Source organism: Dendropsophus ebraccatus, chromosome 14 (assembly GCF_027789765.1).
Source record: "Dendropsophus ebraccatus isolate aDenEbr1 chromosome 14, aDenEbr1.pat, whole genome shotgun sequence".
Lineage (NCBI taxonomy): Eukaryota > Metazoa > Chordata > Amphibia > Anura > Hylidae > Dendropsophus > Dendropsophus ebraccatus.
In genome coordinates, this window is record NC_091467.1 from 56511070 (window position 1) to 56530490 (window position 19421).

A 19421-nucleotide genomic window follows, 5' to 3' on the forward strand; every position below is an offset into this window, starting at 1 on the left:
TTTCAATAGAAGTAAATTACAAATCTGTATAACTTTCTCACACGAGTTGATCGGGAAAAAAAAAAATTCTGCTGGAGTACCCCTTTAAAGCCCCCCCCCCAAACTGCTGTACCAGTCTGTAGGATTGTACCACTGTAATAGTTCCCCGGTTATTGCTGCTGATCTAAGGCATTGCAAATGTTCTAGAAAGTAGTCATATAGTATTACAGGTCCATGCAGCACCTACATAGCACAGCATTGAGAAATAAAAGGGTAAACTTCCCTCTGGAGATAACAATTAGCGTCACTGGGTTATTGTTGCCTGCGGTGTAAACAGATTCGCATGTTGCACTTATAAGACAATGGTGAAGTGACGGATGAAGTCCTTGTCTGGGTACTTCCTCTTCGTGTTCCAGGCACTTCGCTCGGAGGCCTAATATACTGCTGAAACGAAAGACTGTCTAGGGCCAAATGATCAGTCAGTGTGTTATGCAGCCCATGGTTCGGGCAGCATCAAACTAGTGACAGGTCCCCTTTAATTATATTATTTATTATATCTGAGTAGCCAGATTATTTACAAAATGGTGATGGAAAGCCTGATGATACAGTTTTACTATAGGAAATACTACTTCATTGGCATTTGGCATACCGACTCTACAGCCCTGGTTAAAGGGATTATCCAGCACTACAAAAACATGGCCACTTTTCCCCCTCTCCAGGTCAGGTGTGGTTTGCAATTAAGCTCCATTTACTTCAATGGAACTGAGTTTAAAACCCCACCCAATCTGGAGACAAGAGGGGGGGGGGGAAAGGGGCTATGTTTTTGTAGTGCTGGATAATCCCTTTAGGGTATAAACACACACACCGTATACGCAGCGTATTTACTGCTGTGATACGCAGCAAATACGCAACAAATACGCGGCAAATACGCAGCAGATTAGATCCAAGTAACTGAACACAGCATCAAATCTGCACCATCAAATCTGCTGCAGATCTGCTGCGTATTTGATGCGTATCTGCTGCGTATACAGTGTGTGTTTATACCCTTTAATTTTACATGTATACTATCGAGAGGATGCAGTGTCAAGATGTCAGAGGAGTTAAAGGGGTAGTTCAACAACAACAAAAAAATCTTTCAAATCAACTGGTGCCAGAAAGTGCCAGAGATTTGTGATTTACTTCTATTAAAAAAAAATATAGTCGTCTAGTACTTATCAGCTGCTGTATGCCATGCAGGAAGTGGTGTATTCTTTCCAGTGCCACCTCAGGAACTGTCCAGAACAGTAGCAAATCCCTATAGAAAACCTATCCTACTCTCCTTACTGAAAAGAATATACCACTTCCTGCAGGACATACATCAGCTGATAAGTATGGAAAGACTTTTTTTTATTACACGTAAATTACAAATCTCTGGCACTTTCACTTTTTTTTTGCTGAACTACCCCTTTTAAGGATCCTTATAATTGGATTTCAACCCTGAAGTTCGCTGCCACCAGCTTCTTCCCCACTCAGAGTAAATTTATGCTCGGTCAAGCTGGAAGTGCATGTGTATAGAGGAGTCAGGAGAGGTGGGCAAGGTCAAAGGGGTACTCCGGCAGAAATCTTTTACTTATAAATCAACTGGTGGCAGAAAATTTGATTATTAGAAAAATAGATTTGTAATTTACTTCTATTTAAACATCTCAAGTCGTCCTATACTTATCAGCTGCTGTATGTCCTGCAGGAGTTGGTGTATTCTTTTCAGTCTGACACAGTGCTCTCTGCTGACACCTCTGTCCATGTCAGGAACTGTCCAGAGCAGGACCAGGTTTCTATGGGGATTACCTCACATGGACAGAGAAGGCAGCAGAGAGCACTGTGTCAGACTGGAAAGAATAAACCACTCCCTGCAGGACATACAGCAGTTGATAAGTATGTGAATACTTGATATTTTTAAATAGAAGTAAATTACAAATCTATATAACTTTCTGAAACCAGTTGATTTAAAAGACTAACTGGATGTAGCCCCATGATAACATTTAGGTTATATGACTAATCGGCCTATTTAGTATTGAGTCCTCCCCATTTCCATATGACAGGAAGCCCATCAGATTCATGGTGCGTCTCCATACAACATGTATCTATCTCCTTCCATTATACTAAGAGGCTGGGGTGAGGGTGGTGTTGCCGATCCTTTCTTCTTTATACTGTGAAAGCTTTATATCCGTAGTTTATTCCTTGTCATTTGGTCCCATTTTCAATCGCTTAGTATCCTGGCTGTGCTCCCATGACCTTTCCGAGCAAAAATCAAAGTAACTCTTGCCTCAATGACCCCCGACCCCCATCTTCTCCGAGGTCACGCAGGCTAATAAACTTAGTAGGATTTAAACCCTGGTTTCAGCCACATTTCCCACATTTCTCTGGTAACCATCTATCCCCCTCTGTCCCTATTTAACCCTCAGATCCATTAGAAACCAGAAACTCCAGGCTTAGAGCAAACGCCATGGGGGAGATTTATCAAACTGGTGTAAAGTAGTATAGGCCCAGTTGCCCCTAGCAACCAATCAGATTCCACCTTTCATTTTCCAAAGAGTCTGTGAGGAATGAAAAGTGGAATCTGATTGGTTGCTAGGGGCAACTGAGCCAGTTCTACTTCACACCATATTTGATAAATCTCCCCCCATGTCTCTGCCGCCGGTTTATCTCATTGACTCCAATAATATTGCTAGATTTCTCCAGAAAATGTGCAATTCCCACATTTAAATGATAGGGCCTGAGTAAGTTACAGTCTTTCTTAAAGGGAACAATCACATTAAAGGGGAACTCTTTTTCTTTCAAATCAACAGAAAGTTATATAGATTTGTAATTTACTTCTATTTAAAAATCTCCAGGATTTCCATACTTATCAGCTGCTGTATGTGCTGCAGGAAGTGGTGTTTTATTTTGAGTCTGACTCAGTGCTCTCTGCTGCCGGTGTAATGACGTGTTGTTCGCTCGTTCCCTAGTCTATCAGCCAGAAAAGGACGAACGCAGGAACGACCGCAAGTAACGATCATCATCCTGTGTAATAGGGTGAAAATTGCCGAAAAATCATCCTGTGTAATAGATACCACCCTAAACCTTTGCTCATTCCGGGCCACGTAGCCAAGTAGACAGTCCTGCTAAGTGACTAACAGCTCTCTATACATGAACACATACACAGATAGATGTCAGTCACAGAGTAGGACCGCCCACTTGACTACTTAGCCCACAATCAGCAGAGGCTTACAAGAATAAATGACAAGTTATCCTGGAACTTTGCGTCCTCCTAGACTGGACTGCACCTTCAATGTTCCCATTCAGTTTGATTGCTAGACTAATAAGTGTTCTTCCAATGTAGTATTCCCCATTTCGTATCTTATTGTGGCATTCTAGGGCCTACTGCATGTGGAGGGCCGTATTAACAGCTGCTGCTGCCCTAGGCGCTACACCCGAAGTCGGCCCATCTTCACTCACCAATTAGCATTAGGATTTTCTAGTTTTTGAACACCTTATTGATATCTGATCAGTCTTAGGCCGCGTTCCCACATTTACTGTACGTCACCACATGCATCCGAAACCAGACCCCAATGTAGTAACCAATAGGCATTAGTATTGATGGGGGGGGGGGCAGTTTCTACTTGACCCTATACCAGGGGTAGGCAACCTTGGCTCACCAGCTGTTGCAAAACTACAACTCCCATCATGCCTGGACAGCCAAAGCTTTAGCTTTGGCTGTCCAGGCATGATGGGAGTTGTAGTTTTGCAACAGCTGGAGAGTCAAGGTTCTCTACCCCTGCCCTATACAAAACTATGGATGGAACATGAGGATGGAGTATTGAGTATTTTACATTTAAGGGGTAGTAAGAAACAAGACGCATGTATACTTGGTTATGGCCGTGTGTGTGTCTGAGACCTGGCTAGAAGTCTCTACTGCTGACAGATCTTAAACTATTAGAGGTCGTTTCCTTGTAGCATAATAAAGACGCCAATAAGATACGAATAAAGATGGCGAAACATATTGCAATTCATTTGAAGAAAAAAAATACATTTATTTAAATCCACAAGAGAATAACGTCCATACACGAGTGCTGTACTTCAATCTTCCCAGTATTCAACCCTGATTCCCACCCCAATTGAAATTGCATAACAATGTTTAAGCCATTCAAATAGGCGGCGAACAGTCATAAACTCCTTATTGTTCACTGGTGCCAGCTCTATTCACATACACACACACACATACACATTTGTTCCCCTTCCACGTATCAGAATCCAAGTAAAGCCTAAGATCTTAACTCTTAACACCAGAGGAGTATGCGACACTTTAAGGATCAGAAACATCTTAGAACGTTATTAGAACTCTAGCAGCACCCATTCACGTAACTCCCAACACATATATGTATCTTCCATGGTTTGTTCCGACGTCCAACCATTAGAAATATAAGGAGCATCGTAAATTTGCTGGAGGTCGGTACAAACCAAGTCGGATAGCGAGAATCCATTGCACATTATCAAGAATCGACTATTCCATGATTCATATGATACGATAATATATCTTAACGTACGCTCTTCACCAAAGGCCAGACATTAAGTCACAATAGAAGAAATACCGTTTTCATAAAACATAGCTTCTTTTTTGCTTTTTTTTTCGGTAGAAAAATAAGTACAAAAGTTTTATCTTTTCTTTTTTTGTCTTTATACTAAGTACTGTACATCTGATTGAGAAATAGAGGGAAAGGGTCTTCTCTACGTCCGGAGTTCATGCTGTCCCGTAGACCGTTTCCCCCCGGTAGAGATGCTGTCGTATACCGAGGCTCTGTATCCCTTTGCTAGACATGTAAACGTCTGAACACTCTCCTCTTTACACGAGTTCAATGTCAGATAAATGTAAATATAAAATGGATTGGTATATCTATATGAAAGTCTATAATATACACGTCTTTCAAAGTCCAAGATGGCGCCGCTATTGTAGATAGGAACCCATGGAGTTCCAGTCATTGAGTCCTGGAGGGAATTCTTCATTGAGATCAAAGAGCTGATCTAGGTTGGAAGAATTTGAAAGGTAGTCATTCCTGTCCTCATCCCATGGGTGCTGGAGAAACGAGGTGGCCAGGAATGTCTCATCAAAGTCCAAACTGTTCGGAACGGCTACTTGCTCCTGTCCCATGGGATACCACTGCTGAGGACAGTCAATGTGCTTACCGTGGACCGTGAGGTCTACAGATTGGCTGGCTGGGCTCAGTGGTGGAGTAACTTCTAGGTTTTCTAAGGCCAAGAAGCCATCACCGAGGTTTGAGTCGAAAATGACTTCCCAGTCAAAATCTCCTTTTAGGGGTCCGAGTTCTGTCTGGTCTTCGTGAGATAGCATAGGGGAACTGGATAAGCGGGGGGCTTTGAACATCCGTTTAGGCAATGGCTGTTTACGCTTGTGACCTTTGTTCTCTGCCATGTTCCATACATGTTCACCAACGGCATTCCAGCTTTGTTCACCCGTGGCTTCCTCAAACTCCTTCAGCAGCTGATGGGACTCGGAGCTCACGCTCAAGGGCCAGACAGAGCCCATATTATTGTCGGGGGAGGTGGACTGAGCCCCGGCAAAGGCTGGGTGAATCTGGACAGGTGGCAGTCGTCGCTTCTTGATGGCACCATTCATGAGCCGGTCGGCATACTGTGGATCAATCTTCCAGAACCCACCCTTTCCAGGCTCGTCTTTCTCTCGTGGAACTTTAATAAAGCACTTATTCAGCGAAAGGTTGTGTCTGATGGAATTCTACGGAAAGAAGAAATTGTGGTTAATATTAATATACTGTAGAGCCGTATACATCAAGCATGAATAGGGTCAATACTCTGAGCTGGACAAGTGGGCCCGCCACTGGAAGGAGCAGATATCGGGGGAAATTTATTGCTGTATTCTTGCCGTTTTTTTAGCATTATGTACACCAAAACTGTATAAAGCAATGAAAAACCATGTAAGCCAAAGAAGCCATTATAGGAACTAAACTATATATTAATACGAAAGCCAGAGAAGGGCAGAAATCTGTGGCTGTTTGTTAGGAGCCAGGCGCCTTTTATTACACGTGGTGCAATTCACCATAACATTCTTCTCTTTTATAGACTAGTGTCTTATTAAACCTGCCTGGAAGCTTCTCTTTGGGTAAGACAACCGTATTTTAGTAGCATCCAGTAAAATAGGCATCAAAATGGTTACATTCCATTTTCCCCCTTTACCCTGAACCCCCCCCGCCCGGCCCCCCCACCCCCAACCACAGGGATCCCGGATCTTCCTGATCCGCTATTTACTGTTTAATGAGAAAAACCGACACGGCCCCCACCTCCCCTTCTCTATTCATCTCCCCCCCCCCCCCCCCCCCCCCTCAGACTCTGGATGCTTATTGCTTGGCCAGTTAAACATATTTATCATTCTTGCCTCAGCGGTCTCCATCCTCACCACCTGTGTGTGTCTGGGACGCCCCCCCACCACCAATGTTTAATTAAACCAGTAAAGTCGGAGGCGAGCTGGGGGAGTCGCTTTCATTATTCGCCTCCAACAAAGTTTATGGTCTAGGAGGCCTCTTTCCTTGTCAGGACGCAAAACTGATTGGACGGATGGATAAATGGATAGATAGATGGATGGATAGAGATAGATAGAAATGAGATTTGTTTAAAGAATCTGCGAGGGGTAAGGGGGGGGGGGGGTTCTAGTTTCCCCCTTTCCGGTAATCTCCTCCTCCCACCTCACTGTACAAGATTTCCCCCATAAACCAGTCTCGCCTGGTCCCTCCCAAGGACCATCTATTACCAAGAGACAATGCAGTGTCAGGGCCACACAGATTCTACAGAACAGGGGGAGGGAAGGAGCTGACATCCACCGACTAATAGTACACTGATATATGGCGGTGTAGTTACTGACCCTCTATAGAAACCTCCTTTGACCCCCTATTGTTGCCCACACATATTAACCATTGTGTTGCATTTTTCGCAGGAACCTTATATGTATGACAAATTTGGGAAAGGACAATTGACTGCCTGTGTGTGATGGATCACACGGGTTAATGTAACACTAGTGATGCTGTGGGATGCAGAATGTGCAAAATAGTAACTCGGGAGTCACGGAACTAGAGAATAATTATACCCAGGGGAGGAGGAGGAAGGCAGAACGATGCCAAGTGCATGCCTTATTGCTTTAAGACCAGGAAGCCTGCATCAGTGACAGGTGTATGGGAAGAAGCCATAAGACTGGGTGGTTGCTGGGTTATGTATGCCTTGTCCATCCTACAATCTATATCAGGATTACCCAACCTGTGCCTCTCTGGCTGTTGCAAAACTACAACTCCCATTATACAATGACAAGCAAAGGCTGGCAGGACATGGTGGGAGCTGTATATGGTGAGAGCCACAGGTTGGGAAATAGTAATACTCTCAGGGCATGATGGGAGTTGTAGTGGAGGAACACATAGCTGAGTGCATGTCTAATGATAATAAACCACTTCATCCTATACATACTGTACATAACATACCACATCTATTTTGGGCTTATTTACCTGCCAGGTGGGGTCTGCGTGTCGGAAGTAGCAGAAATTATCTGTGATCCACTTGTAGATGGCGGAAAGTGTAATCTTGGTCTTCTTGCTCGCCTGCATGGCCATGCATATAAGGGTGGCATAGGAGTATGGTGGCTTAACATGCGGGTTGGTCTTGTAGTCAATCTCCTCCATAGGTTGGAGACCCAGGTGGGCAGCCCTTGAGGTAGAAGATGAGGTGGGCTTCCCTGGGGTGTGTGGCATTCCCAAACAGGCAGGATCACCAGCCAGCGGTGAGCAGGGGGCAGCAGAACCTGATAAATGACGGTACCCATGGGGGTCTACAGATGATGAAGGGGTCTTGCCCACATTGGCATTCATTATAGAGAATTCTTGTAGCCACTGAAGACTGGTCAGACTGTCATCCAGGTTCACTGAGCTGGAGAGGGATTCGTGCCCCGCTTCACCTTCTGCCTGGTAGGCCAGCCAGTTGTCTGCCATGTCTGAGGGGACAGCAGTCGGCAAGTCAAACATTCAGGAAGCCACAGTGGTCCGAAGACTTTTCCTGAAAGAAAATAACACACCTGTTAGGATACGAAGTGCAGCGAGGCAAGTATAGGTATAGACATGTGTAAGCACTGGTTTCCAACCTATTATAAAGTCCCAGCCTTTGCCAAGGGATACTAGGAGTTGTAGTTTGGAGACTCCTGTGCATACACTGAACTGAAGCCCTTAATAAAGCAATAAATACAGTACAGTCATAGTAACGTAACACATAAGACCCAGTACAGCTTATTATGCTGCAGTGTTGATCCAGAAGAAGCCAAGGATGTGAATGATATCACCAGTTCTCCACCTGTTAGGGCAAGGATAGAGAACCTTGGCTCTCCGGCTGTTGCAAAACTACAACTCCCATCATGCCTGGACAGCCAAAGCTAAAGCTTTGGATGTCCAGGCATGATGGGAGTTGTAGTTTTGCAACAGCCGGAGAGCCAAGGTTCCCTACCCCTGTGTTAGGGTATGTTCACATGGCATGGTTACATTGCAGATTTATTGCAGATTTTTCCAAAAATCAGAATCTGCGGCAAATCTGTGAACACCCTCTTACGACCTGAACAAAACCTACAGGCGAAGTCGGAAGAAAGTTCCAGAACTTAAACACTAATGCTGATGGTACAAGGGATTCCGGCAGAGGAACTATTCAGGAAAATCCTATTTATAAGCATACGCCAACCTGCGTCTCTCCAGCTGTTGCCCGATGGGGGCTGAACTTTTGCAACAGCTGGAAAGCGGCAGGCTGGGGGATAGAATTCAACAGCAGATGCAGCAAAGGGGGTCAGGGCAGGCTGGGAGTTGTAGTTCTGTAACATTACAGGTTCACCCACCCTCAACCATCAGTCCTATGTGCCCTCCTGGCCAGTGCACAACCATTATGTCATATCTGCTATGTCCATTGTATATAACAGCTGGTAGAGATACAAAATAACCAAAGTGCAGACCTATAAGATACCTAATGATGCATTACCTGACTGACAGCTGATCAGGAGGCTGCAGGGCGGACACGAAGCTTCTAGAAGGAGCAGCAGCGATGCTGGGAGCCTCCGATGAGTTATTGCCACTCTCTGCTGCCAGGCATTAAGTACCAGCGGCTCTGAAAGGCTTCTCCGGGAACTATGGCAACGCCCCGCCCATGTAAACAGCTTCCGGCGTTCTGATTGGCTGCTGGGTCGCCATGGAGCGCGCAGTCATGCGGCCACGCCCCCCCGGGTGGCTCTGCGCTGGGTCTGGCAGGACGTGCTTGGTATGTTGGCATGTAGATGGTGAGGGGCAGGAAGGCAGGAGGAGGAGGAAGAGCAGGAGGAGGAGGAGGAAGGGTTCTGGTTTCTTACTCTCTGGACTGGACTTGTGTCTTCCCGCAGAGTTAGTCAAATATTGACTTGTAGAGTGTGGCACCTGCTGGGGGCGCTGCTGCTCATTGCCGATATGGCTGGTGGCTACGGGAAGCAGCAGGGGTCATGGCATCATACTTCTATGTGTGTAATGGATATAAGTAATCTCCAAGCAGTGGTGACAGAGCATGCTGGGAGTTGTAGTTTTGCAACAACTGGAGAGCCATAGTTGGAGCTAGACTGGTGTCCCCCAATATGTGGCCCATCAGCTGTTGCAGAACTACAACTCCCAGCATGCCTGAGATCATTGCCTTAGGCTGTTCCCCAACCTGTGGCTCTCCTGTTGGGCAGTTACATCCCCAATCATGGCCTAGATCATTGCCATAGACTACTGTGCTTGCAGAACTATAACCCCCAGCATGTCCTAGATCATTGCCATAGACTACTGTGCTTGCAGAACTATAACCCCCAGCATGTCCTAGATCATTGCCATAGACTACTGTGTTTGCAGAACTATAACCCCCAGCATGTCCTAGATCATTGCCATGGACTACTAACCCCCAGTCTGTGACTAAAGTATAACCCCCAGCATGTCCTAGATCATTGCCATGGACTACTAACCCCCAGTCTGTGACTAAAGTATAACCCCCAGCATGTCCTAGATCATTGCCATGTACTATGGTTCCTCAGTCTGTGACTAAAGTATAACCCCCAGCATGTCCTATATATTATTTTCATGGACTACTAACCCCCAGTCTGTGACTAAAGTATAACCCCCAGCATGTCCTAGATCATTGCCATGGACTACTAACCCCCAGTCTATGACTAAAGTATAACCCCCAGCATGTCCTAGATCATTGCCATGGACTACTAACCCCCAGTCTATGACTAAAGTATAACCCCCAGCATGTCCTAGATCATTGCCATGTACTATGGTTCCTCAGTCTGTGACTAAAGTATAACCCCCAGCATGTCCTATATATTATTTTCATGGACTACTAACCCCCAGTCTGTGACTAAAGTATAACCCCCAGCATGTCCTAGATCATTGCCATGGACTACTAACCCCCAGTCTATGACTAAAGTATAACCCCCAGCATGTCCTAGATCATTGCCATGGACTACTATTCCCCAGTCTGCAGCTCTCCAGCTGTTGTAAAACTACATCTCCCAGCATCCTGCACGTTATAGTTATAGCCGCAGGTTGGAGACTCTCGTCATAGACGGTGCAGTTGGTTACTAACATACTATTCCATATACTACTGTATTGACAGAGGAACCAATGTATCAATATAGTCAATGATTCCAGACACTGGGATATATAAGGGGAAGTGATCGCCATGTGATAGGTGAAGGATTCCTCCCATATGGCTGCTGGATCACAAACTATTTGGACTTTCTCAAATAAGACTTCATCACATCAGGTGTATATGGTAAATGTATCCATATATATATATATATATATATATATATATATATATATATATATATATATACAGTATATAACCATATGCAAGTTTCTATTTACCATCTGTAAAGCATAAGTTAATGATTTTTCCATCTCTTTTCTATATTTTTATAACTCTTCCTATAGCATTTTAGTTGTGGAGTTGTAGCTGGTGCGCACATACAGTGATTGCTGTACCACTCCGGTTTCTCTCCTGGAAAACATATACATTAAACGTTACTTTTTCCATATGTTTTCTAGAGACCTCAATCTAAAAAAGGTCAATATATATATAATACACTACAGTACATAAAACATGATAGTCTATAGTATTCAGCTGCAAGGCTAACAAAACATCCACTGTTCAGGGCACTTACTGCCTTTGTCTGTGGATACCCTGGTCTATACCGCTGCACTGCACTTTCAGATACAGGCTATGTTCACACAACGTATCTTTTCGTAAAAGTACGGCTGTTGTTGCAATCAGCAACAACGGCCGTACTTTTTACAAAAAGATACGTTGCCTTGTCTTCTATGGAATCCCGGCCGGAACGTATACACATAGTATACGCTCTGGCCAGGATCTCTCGCGGCGCCGTAGAAAACTGACATGTCAGTTTTCTGCGGCTGCTCCGGCCAGATGCTCCATAGTGTGCAGTGGGGAGTTCTGATGCAGGCACGCATGGATGCGCCCGCGGCTGCAAAGATCATCTGGCTGGTACTGCAGTACCAGCCGCGATGATCTTTTCAAAAACTGGCCGTTCCATGACCCAGAACGGACGGTCTCTTACTAAGTCTGAACATAGTCGTATACCGTATTTTCCGGCGTATAAGACGACCCCCAACTTTTCCAGTTAAAATATACTCGATATACTCGCTGTATAAGACTACCCCTCTTCCACGCACAATAAATAAAAATGAATAAAAAACATCAGACAGCAGCGAGATCTGAGAGGCAGAGAAGGAAGCACACTAATACTGGTAGGATACAAGGGCGGCCAGACGGGTGATAGAGGTTTGTTTTTCTGGGTACAGCGCCACTCTACCGCATCTCTTTTTCCATACCCCTGCAGCTTGCTCTGCCCTTCATATGGGCGCCGTATACAGTGGGGATGCGGATGGTTTTGAGTTCCCTCCACCGTATGTGGCGACCGCAGATTCTTCAGTCCGGTTCCGAAGTTTTTTAAGCACCCCCCCTATAAGACAACACCCGGCGTAAAAGACGACCCCCGACTTTTGAGAAGATTTTCCTGGGTAAAAAGTAGTACGCAGGAAAATACTAAGATAAAAAAAATCTGTTCAACCACATTTGTTAACTTTATACGTTGAATTATTACTATACTATACTATTAGCCGAACAAATCAATATGGTGACGCTTGTCCTTAAAGAGTAGTCACTGAGGTGCAGCAGATCAGCCTTTCAGTCCCTTGTTAACCTCAGGGATCCCATAGTTGGGTTATAATGTATAAAATAATGGGGGTGTGGGGAGTAAACGCCAACGTCCTCCATTGTATAAAGATGGCAGGATGGATTGGCCAGGTCTGACATTGGCAGCACATCAGACTGAGTTGCCTCCCGGAGTTGTTTTAACCCTTTGCTCCCTCCAGTTCTCACAGTTGGTATACTGAGGCTTATCCCTGGTTTTATTTCTAGTACATAGTGCAATGTATGTCATACAGAAAAAGCCATACGAGGAGGGGGCGATACGCCTGCGTATGATGGAGGAAGAGCAAAGTGGGGGTTACAGACTGTGCCCCAGGAAAACAATTTCTATTAATGCAGTCATTGGCCTCTATTCTGCCTGGCAGGCGCAGCGCCCGCCCCTCCTCTTCTCTCGGTGACAGCCCTGTCCCCTCTGTGCCGTGGCATAGCAAAAGACCCATTCATTTGGGTTTTTTCCCATAGGCAAAATATGGGATCTGAAAAGATCCCCCAAAATACTAGGGGAGGTGGAGGGGCGGTGTGATTGGCAGCATGCCAAAGACATGGCACCTATTTGCATAATAAGGGATTGCAGGCAATTTACCCATTCAGCGCTGCTGACATAACTGAAGTGTGGGCAAAGGTGGCCTGGAAAATGGGTTAACTGGATTTGTGTTAATGCAGGACTGTGTTTCACGGACTAAGTCTCTGGTGCTGGGAGAGATGGATGAAAATTCAGGTTTTATTGTTGGCCGGTAATCATTTAGAAACAGTTGCTTTTGGCAGGTAAAATGGCTCAAATGGGGCAGATTTTCCCTCTAAATTCACCCATCAGAAGAGCCCACTATATAGCCCCCAGCCAGCGCCCAGTGAGCGGGGATCAGCGTTATCTCCCGCTGGATCTGCTGCCTTTTCCCTCTCTCAGTGCTGGATCTCCCACACTAGGACATTTACATCCCTTTATACCTCTTATTGACCAATTTACCCCCTGGGGATGAGCCGGGCTTCCCTCTCTTTCACCTTCATCATTTGACTTTGATCACTGTGGTGGGACAGGTGTAATCCTGACCTGGACACAAACATAGGATAGTACTGAACAGTCCTAAAATTAAAGGCCCTACTCCATGGAACGATTATCGTTCATAAACTCGCTCCAACGACCGCTCGTTAACGATCACTAAACAATTTTTTTTTAGTGAACGATAACACATAACGTGAATGATATATGTAGCATAACGATTATTTTGCGGGCGTTACATGGTCGTTTAAAACGTTCGCCGGGGTGATCATGACATAACATTATTCTAGTTCAGGTGGATTATAGCCCCTATTACACGGGGCGATCAGCTGGAGCTAGAGATTATCGGCCATTATGACTGATATCGGACGAAGGGCTTCATGTATTGGGCCCTCAAACAACTGAACAACTAAAAAGTAACGTCCGTTGTTTGCAAAAGATGTCCACAAATAATTGTCATGATAATTATTTTGACGTCCGCACAGACAACATCCATCATTTTATACACCGTGTGTATTGGACGTCCATCATTCCATTGACTTCAATACATTGCATTGAAATTTATGTAAATCGCGGCAATAACGGACATCTTTTTAAATAGAAAAAGTGTAGTGTGAACCTAGTCACAGACTGAAATCTAGAGAACGTATTATGTAGGCAGTAATGTGTCCCCGGGCACACTGTCCATGTAAATAAAATCCCCGGCAGTATCAAGCAATGATCATATGTATGTGAGATATTCCAGTACAAAATAAATACAATATAAAAAAAAGCATATTATAACCAAAACAAAACCATTGGTGACATTGAGAATGATCAGGTTTCCATCAGAATAGCCCATTACAGGCCCCTCGTATCTGATGTATATTGGAGCCTTTGTCCCTCTTTTGCCTTCAGGCTCTGTACACATGTACGCTGGACGTTCTATCACAGCTTCTGTTTTATTTGATGGGAAGAATATCACAGCATGCGTCACTGTTCCTTCCACCAAAACGACAGACACTACAACAAAACTGGACAGAGACCATGGTGGGTGATGTCCGTCATTATATGGATCTGTTTCTCCATCACTTGTGACCTCTGCTCCTCTTATAGCTACACTGAAACTTACCTGAACGGATGCTTTTTTTTTTTTTATCATGGTCACTTTTATAGCAAATAAGTTAAAATATCTTTAAAGGGGTACTCCAGCATGGGGGCACTTTTGCCCTGGGACGGGGGACAAGGTGGCCGAGGGAAAAGACATCCACTCACCTCCCCGGTTCCAGCAGCAGGTCCCGCATCGCGGCGCTCTGGTTGCCGGACGCATGACGTCGTGACGTGACGTCTCAGGTCCGCTCAGCCACTCAGTGATCCCGCCTCCTTCACTGAGTGGCTGAGCCGACCTGAGATGTCACGTCTCAGGCCCGCCTCAGACACCCGGAAGCGGCCGGGAACCGGGCACCAGAGCGCCGCTGGAATCGGGGAGGTGAGTAGACGTCTTTTCCCTCGTCCCCGGTCCCAGCGCAAAAGTGCCCCTACGCTGGAGTACCCCTTTAAAGGGTTGTCACCCCTGGACAGTCCCATCAGTGAGGACCTGCTAACAACGGGTCTGATCAGATGGCGTTAAAAGAGAAGCATGGTTTTACATGGCATACAGTCATTTGAATATAAAATACATGGCCACTTTTCACAGGTCTTACTAGTAGAGTTAAGTCCCAAGCGTAGGACCCCCTTCTATGATGTCCATAAAACCTAATAGGGGATATAGCCCAGATGGATTAAAGGGGTAGTTCCCTTCAAAAACGTTTCTTTTAAATCAACTAGTGTCAGAAATGTTTAATTTACTTTTATTAGTCTGGAGAGCAGGAGAGGTTTTCTATGGGTATTTTCTACTGCTCTGTACAGAGGTGGCAGCAGAAAGCAGTGTGTCAGACTGGAAAGAATACACCACTTCTTGCAGGACATACAGCACCTGATAAGTACTGGAAGACTTAAAAAAGAAATTTTGTAGTATTGTATTTCCCCCCCAAAAGTTATACAAATCACCAATATACACTTGGTTCCTCCAGTGCCCTGTGTCCCTCAGCGTCCCTCTGCCATCATTTCCCCTCTCTTGTCTCCAGTTCAGGTTTGGTTTGCAATTATGCCCCATTTACTTCAATGGAACTGAGTTCCCAACCCCACCCAATCTGGAGACAAGAGAGGGGGAAAAGTGGCCATGTTTTTGTAGCGCTGGATAACCCCTTTTAGTGTATAAGAGGAGCCCAGAGGTCCCCCTATCGCCAATGCTGGATTTCAGTATACCAGTTTCTATGTTCCCTTTGGATGAGCTGCCGCCTGTGGTCTCCGCCAGCAGGATATTTTCTTCCCCCATTGGAATAAACACATATGAGCATCCTGGAAGACAATGCTCGGTAGCGACCCCCAGTGCGTACTGTGGCCTTTTGGGCTATTTACCCACGTAAACATTTAATCAGACCTCTATTGCAAAACATAACCTGGTAATAGAGGGGGTCCTGGATGTGGGGGTGCTGCATTTGCAGGTAGTGTAGGAATATTCAGCATAATATATCCTAGACACCTGTCCAACGCTGAACACATAAAGATCACAGTACAACGCATGGAGCATACAAGATTCCCTTGTATGTTAATAGACAGGTTGTACTTCCTTCTCTATAGTGTGCGCCTTCACAGCTTACATCTCATGAAAGCAAACAGCCCATGAGGTGACTGGATAGCAGGGATTAAGCCTTCCCAGGGTGCCTGTCATCTAAAGGGAGCATGCAAAAAGTGTGACTTTCGGGCCCCCCCTCATCTATTCTCATATGATAGTGACGGTACAATTGAATACATTATATTTACACAGAAAAAAAAAATTTGGTCAGCTCTCCTAGAACACCATTCACACTAGGCAGGAGCACGTTGCTATGGCTGAAATTGCAAACACACAAAAATACATTATATTTACACACAAGGAATTCATGGTGACATCTAAGGGTATATGTACACTACGGAAATCAGCTATTGGCTTCCATCAGTTATCTTGTGCCTTTAGTCCTTCGCTCTTCACTTGTTAGCTGCGATTGTGGAGAGGGGGGCCGCTGCAGGTTCACACAGCCCAGAGAATGAGCCGAGCCCCCTTCTCATGGGCCCCAGAACTGCTCCATAGGCTTGTTTGTATTGTGAGACCTTTCCAGCGAGTCTGATGACATTACTGTGGGAAGTCACCGCACTGCTGGGTCAGGTGATGATTCTGTTATAACTTTATTTTCATAGCCTTATCTTTATGTACTGTGCTTAAAGGCCCCTGTACACTTTAAAGTCAGACAAAGTTGTCGGGTTTGGCTAACTTTCTAAGGCCGTGTTCACACAAGGTATTATTTTTTAAAAGAAGAGCCACTGTTTTCAATAAAAACAGCGTCCGTTCTTTTCAGCCTGGGTGACATTACATTGAAATCAATGCAATGCAGGCCGCCGGTTCCATGCACACGCGTGCTGCACCGACAACGTCCGTTTGCATAATAATGGTCATGTCAATTAATAACGGACGCTGTTCCACAAATTATTAAAGCGAATGTACAACTAGAACATTGCTTTTTTGTTTTTTACATGAATAGACCGGCACCTGGATGCCAGTGCCATGGTCCATTTTGTTTGAACTGCCACCCGGTTTCCGCGCACATCGCTGGTCTATTACCGAGCACCACCTGGGCATGAAGGACTGGAGGCGGGCCGGCCCCCAGTATAACTACTTGCCCTCCCCTCTGTTATGCAGCTCCATTACAATCAATGGAGCAGCGTCACAGAGGGAAGGGCAGATGGTCAGGCTCGGGCCGGCTGAGTCTGCCCCCAATGCTTCATGCCCAGCTGGTGCCCGGAAATAGACCAGCGACGTACGGTGAAACAGGTGCCTGGCAGCAACTTTCCCCTCCTCTATCTGTAAAACAATAGGTGAATATTCAGCCATGCCGCTCATACATGTGTATGAGAGGATCGGGCAGGGACAGATAGCTGTTGGCCAAACAAAGATTCTGTCAAAAGCAATTAAAGTTGTGTGGCCAGCTTTACACCATACAGGTAGTGATAGCTTAAAGGGGTTATCCAATAAAAATCTTTTTCTTTCAAATCAACTGGTTTCAGAAAGTTATATAGATTTGTAATTTACTTCAATTTAAAAAAAACTTGTGTCTTCCAGTATTTATCAGCTGCTGTATGTCCCGCAGAAAATGTTGTTTTCTTTTCAGTCTGACGTGAGCATGTGACAGCAAGTTATACAGTAAAGCCTCCTGCTGCTCGATGAAACCCTGTGTTATTGGATGATAACCGATTATGGCTAAAGGAAGATAATACAGCTGGGTAAGGATATAGACATTAAATTCTTTAAAAAAGCAATGGCTATAGCAACCAATCACCTTCCAGCCTTGATTTTAAAAAAATATATATATTATTAGGAATAAGGTTTCAGTCTCGGGCTTGGGTCACACAAACATAATGTGGATGTATATTCATGTCTGTATTACAGCCGCAAATCCAGGTCCGACAGTGAGGTTAATGACACGAACTGACAGCTGTAAGGAAAAAAAATAACCTGTAAACATAAAACATAACTACAAAGAACATGAATCAGATAACTGCAAAAAAATAGGAAAATCTACCAGTGTCCCAAACAGAAAGACCACCCCAATGTGCTCCTCTAACATCATGGTATTCTGCGTGGAAGGTGCTAGAATAGGGCGTCCTGTCCCTTTAATATCTGCCGTATATTCTCCATTGTACAGTAGCCCAATCCCTCATACCTGTAAAACACCAAAGAATCTTGGCACCAGTTGGCTGCTACCAGTCGCTGTGTCAGGAACTGCAGGGCAGCTCAAGCCTTGGTCTCAGCAGTACAGATTGCTAGCACTGCCACATGTTGGCATTAGAATAGAGAATACATTTGGGGAAGCTGTCTGTGTCTGCAGTGTAGCAGATCAAGCAGAGATAACTGTCAATCACTCTTTCCTCTTCTATAGGCTTAGTCTGAGTTAACACTTTGCTAACGGATCCATTGAATGAAAAAAATGGATTCATTTATGTGCTTCTTTTCTGATCCATTTTTCCATTGACTTCTATTATAAAAAAAAAAGGATCTAAAAATGGATCAAAACGCAAAAACATGGTCGAGCACATTTTTGTATATGTTAAAAAGGATTCGTTTTGATCCATTTTTTTTATAATGGAAGTCAATGGAAAAGTGGATTACCACGGACGTACACAAATGCATCTGTTTTTCATCCATTTTTTCCATTAAACGGACTAATATATACATTATTTTCAATAAAGTTATATTAAATGAAAAAAAAATATATAGAAATGTCTTCTATCAACTCATGTATCCTGATTTTGAAGTAATACTGTAGTTTAAGGCTGGGTTCACAGTGCGTTTTTGCTATCTGTTTTTGCAACAACAACAACAAAAAAAAGGAATGGAAAAACATATGCATATGTGTGCGTCCGTTTTGATCGTTTTTCCATTGACTTCCATTCTAAAAAAAAAAAAAACTGATTCATCTGAATCCGATTTTTTTAAAAGACACAAAAATTAGGTGGACTAAATTTTTGTGTACGTAAAAAAAACCGAATCCATTTTGATTCTTTTTTTTTCACAATGAAAGTCAATAGAAAAACGGATCAAAACGGATGCACACAAATGCATCCGTTTTTTTTCATCCATCTTTTTTTTCTTTTGAAGGATGAAAAAAAACGGATTGCAAAAAACGTAGTGTGAACCCAGCCTTACCTGTAGTTTTAACTGCGTTTTAGCAATGTTTTTTTCTTCTGTTTTTGTAATAAATGGATGGAAAAACTGATGCATTTGTGTGCATCCATTTTGATGCTTTTCTTCATTGACTTCTATTTAAAAAAATGTTCAAAACGCATCCGTTTTACGTTAAAATAACGGATGCGTTTTGATCCGTCATTTTTATCATGGAAGTCAATGGAAAAATAGATTGAAAGCAGATGAAAAAAATGGATTGCAAAAACGGATGAAAAAAATGGATTGCAAAAACACAGTGTGAACCCAGCCTAACCTTTAAAAAATCATTTGCAGGTAAAACCCCATTACTGGCTATTACCACTGTATATGAAAGCCCCAGTCACAATTTTGTGGCTCTATTTAGAACAA

At 44.2% G+C, this 19421-nt stretch overlaps 1 protein-coding gene and 1 long non-coding RNA gene across 4 annotated transcripts in view; one reads left to right on the forward strand and one right to left on the reverse strand.

The window, feature by feature from the left end:
* Positions 1-4057: 4057 nt before the first annotated feature.
* Positions 4058-9119, reverse strand: FOXJ1 (forkhead box J1). The gene is made up of 3 exons (XM_069952561.1): positions 9022-9119; positions 7518-8061; positions 4058-5746 (listed from the first exon to the last, which is right to left on the reverse strand). The coding sequence occupies exons 2-3, from the start codon at positions 8028-8030 to the stop codon at positions 4940-4942; spliced, it is 1320 nt and encodes a 439-aa protein (XP_069808662.1). The 5' UTR covers positions 8031-8061; positions 9022-9119; the 3' UTR covers positions 4058-4939.
* A 108-nt stretch (positions 9120-9227) lies between these two features.
* LOC138773017 (uncharacterized) overlaps positions 9228-19421 on the forward strand; it is a 48292-nt gene continuing 38098 nt past the window's right edge. For all 3 annotated transcript variants that reach the window (XR_011359865.1, XR_011359866.1, XR_011359867.1), the window contains exon 1: positions 9228-9297. This is a non-coding gene — a long non-coding RNA (uncharacterized lncRNA). The remainder of the gene's footprint in view (positions 9298-19421) is intronic.

Bases quoted from the DNA above. Each gene is read 5' to 3' on its own strand.
- FOXJ1 (XM_069952561.1), bottom strand. From the start codon at position 8,030: ATGTTTGACTTGCCGACTGCTGTCCCCTCAGACATGGCAGACAACTGG. The intron at 5,747-7,517 runs GTAAATAAGCCC...TTCTTTCCGTAG, and splicing joins ACGCAGACCCCACCTGGCAG to AATTCCATCAGACACAACCT.